A 3,377-nucleotide genomic window follows, 5' to 3' on the forward strand; every position below is an offset into this window, starting at 1 on the left:
ATCGGAATAAAGCCCGTTAGTGGCCGCCGTAAAAACACTATGGGGCGGTCACTAAAGGGTTATGACACAAAACAGTTGTACATACCATTTAAAAAGCAGCCATAAAACCAAATTGCACATTAAATAATACAAAAAGAGGACACTGTATAATCGTAAGGCAGGACATATACAGTATGGCGGAAACATAGGTCAAGATCACTCAATATCATGACTTTTCAAACACAAAATGGAGTCTTTGAGACAAAATGGATTCAAAATAACTAAGATAGAGTCCACACAATGTACTTTTTTAAACATCTGTTAATCACTTTCACATACACTTAATTATAAGAACGCAGTAACAGATGATTTTGGTTTCCTTAGACTTAATTCTTGTTTTGCTCTTCTGGTGAAATAACGAGAAGCAGATCAGCTAGGGCAATCCAATCCCTGACGAATAGGTCCGTTCTGTCCCTGAAATGCGTTGGAGCTTTATTGTCCCTGCGGATACCCCATACTACTATCTTTAACATTACAGTTTCGTTTTTGATCATTAACTACACCAGTCTGGGCGCCACCACATTACAAGCAATCCTCCATTACTTTAATAAAAGGTAAAAACAACAATGAACCAGGATGTGGTGCCAACTCCTGAGCATGAGAGAATAGCCCAACCGATCCTCCTCAACCATCTACCCAAGAGGCGAGTTTTCTGCTATCTTAGCGGAGAACCTTCCCTATCGATACTTTTTAGATGTACTAGCTTGCTTACCTACTGCATTAAATACCTAGTGAGTGAAGTTGTGTGGACTGTAGGACTTTGACAAGGTGAATTATCCCTTTTTCCTGGTCCATGGTGTAGGACTGTCTCCTGGATGAGCAATCCCTAGAATCTTATTTCTCACATTCCAAACAAGAATATGGCTTGTTTTTAACTTCTCTGCGTTTAAAAAACGTATTTCCTTGTAAAATATATTCCACATATAGAGCATCAAAACAGCTTCTCTCCGGTGTGACTTCTCTGATGAGTCCTAAGTTTGCCTTTAGTAATAAAACATTTCCCACATTCCGAACATGAATACGGCTTCTCTCCTGTGTGACTTCTCTCATGTATAACAAGATTTGATTTATCTGTAAAACATTTCCCACATTCTGAACATGAATATGGCTTCTCTCCTGTGTGAATTCTCTCATGTATAACAAGACTTGATTTATGTGTGAAGCATTTCCCACATTCTGAACATGAATATGGCTTATCTCCTGTGTGAATTCTCTCATGTGTAACAAGATGTGATTTATCTGGAAAACATTTCCCACATTCTGAACATGAATACAGCTTCTCTCCTGTGTGAATTCTCTCATGTGTAACAAGATGTGATTTATCGGTAAAACATTTTCCACAATCTGAACATGAATACGGCTTCTCTCCTGTGTGAATTCTCTCATGAATAACAAGACTTGATTTATGTGTAAAACATTTCCCACATTCTGAACATGAATATGGCTTCTCTTCTGTGTGACTTCTCTCGTGTACAGCAAGATGTGATTTTTGTGTAAAACATTTCCGACATTCTGAACATGAATATGGCTTCTCTCCTGTGTGACTTCTCTCATGTTTAACAAGATGTGATTTATCTGTAAAACATTTCCCACATTCTGAACATGAATATGGCTTCTCTCCTGTGTGACTTCTCTTATGTACAGCAAGATGTGATTTTTGTACAAAATATTTCCCACATTCTGAACATGAATATGGCTTCTCTCCTGTGTGAATTCTCTCATGTCTAACAAGACCTGATTTATATGTAAAACATTTCCCACATTCTGAACATGAATATGGCTTCTCTCCTGCTGGAATTTTGTGTGTAAAAAGACCTGAGATTTTTGTGAACAGTTTACCACAGTGAAACCTTTTACCCCCTTTCTGAACTGTACTTGTGGTAACAATCTGTGATTGGTCAGAAGGTTCTTCATGATTAGGGGAAATATATGATAGATCTGTACTGTGAAGTACTTGATGTACATCAAGGGTAATGAGGTTTTCTCCAGAAGACTGCTGCATGATATCTTCATCTTCTACTTTATAATTTATCGATGGCATGAAGTTTCCCTCAGACTTCTTACTGGAGTTTTCTGTTAGGATTAGGATGAATTTCAATTATCTTTTTTTAAACCAGAAAGTAGACAAAATTTATAACATTTATTTCACAAACGCAGTTTTGAGGCAGTTTTTTTCTTTTTTTTTAAATCCAAGCCAAAAGTGGATCAAGCTGGAAGGAGAAGTATAAGTAGTTAGTTTTGATTCTACTCCTGGCTTTGGCTTTAAAAAAAAAACTTTGATAACAAGATAAAATATATCGATGATAAAGTCCAGGTTTCTGGTCTATTCCTAGTCACCGATTTTATTACATAAGCCTTGACTCAATAAAACAAATAAATGTGAGCGCCACCTTACCTGGCAATCAAGGCTTTCTTTTACCAACACATTTGGTCCTTCAATACCAATTAGAAATCACTTTAAAACTACAACTTAAAGCAACCCTCCGGTTCCAGGACAATGTTTTTACTATGATAGTGTATATGGTGTAACAGTACCAGGTGCCCTTCAGTGGTGTCCCTCTGACGTGGATTTGCCGTTTTGGGATAGCACAGAGGGGATCCTAAAATGACTGCAGCGTTTAATTGACTATGAGATACTCCTACTGTTCTCGGATTGGCCAGAGCAGCACACGCGAGCAGTTCTGTCCAATACGTGAACAGATGGAGTATCTTAGACAGTCTAAGAAGCGCTATGGCCTTTTTCAGAGAACAGAGGGGACCCTAAAACAGTGCATCCACAGCAGAGGGGCACAACTGAACAGAACCAGACAATATTACACCATATACCCAATCACATTTATAATTTTGTCTGGAGACCGGGGACGTACTGATAATCTAACCTTACCCACGGTCTACATTTAACAAGATAATGTTAGAGATTCATGGCCATGAAAATGAGATAATAATGGCTGCACAGTCCCAAGATCTCCATTTTATAGAACACATTTAATATGTACTGGACGCCACCATCTGTCAGTATGTGGACCCACTAGGCCGCACCGCCATAGCGGGAAGGCAGCTGGCCAAATAATAGAGTACCCAATAAATAAAAAGTCCAGCACAACGGTACCTGAATAGTCCAGACAGTTGCAGTAGATAAGCACAGATGGACGGCAGATGGTGTCACACGTGGCAGAGGATATCAGGCGTGGCCAAATGGGGTGCACGACAGCAGACGTGACCGATGACAGAACACAACTCCAACACTCTAGAGGGCTCAGGAACCAACACAGCACAGGATACAGGAACAGGCAGTAGGGCACAGGAACACTTGGGAACAGGATAACACAGAGGAACTA

At 39.4% G+C, this 3,377-nt stretch overlaps 1 protein-coding gene across 1 annotated transcript; it reads right to left on the bottom strand.

Moving 5' to 3' along the window:
- Nucleotides 1-282: 282 nt before the first annotated feature.
- LOC142664128 (uncharacterized) lies at nucleotides 283-2,101 on the bottom strand. The gene has a single exon (XM_075843094.1). The coding sequence runs from the start codon at nucleotides 2,078-2,080 to the stop codon at nucleotides 971-973; it is 1,110 nt and encodes a 369-aa protein (XP_075699209.1). The 5' UTR covers nucleotides 2,081-2,101; the 3' UTR covers nucleotides 283-970.
- Between the last annotated feature and the right edge of the window lie 1,276 nt (nucleotides 2,102-3,377).

The sequence above is a fragment of the Rhinoderma darwinii genome, chromosome 1, assembly GCF_050947455.1.
Source record: "Rhinoderma darwinii isolate aRhiDar2 chromosome 1, aRhiDar2.hap1, whole genome shotgun sequence".
NCBI lineage: Eukaryota > Metazoa > Chordata > Amphibia > Anura > Rhinodermatidae > Rhinoderma > Rhinoderma darwinii.

Excerpts from the sequence above, each read along its gene's own strand:
- LOC142664128 (XM_075843094.1), bottom strand. The coding sequence starts at position 2,080 with ATGCCATCGATAAATTATAAAGTAGAAGATGAAGATATCATGCAGCAG.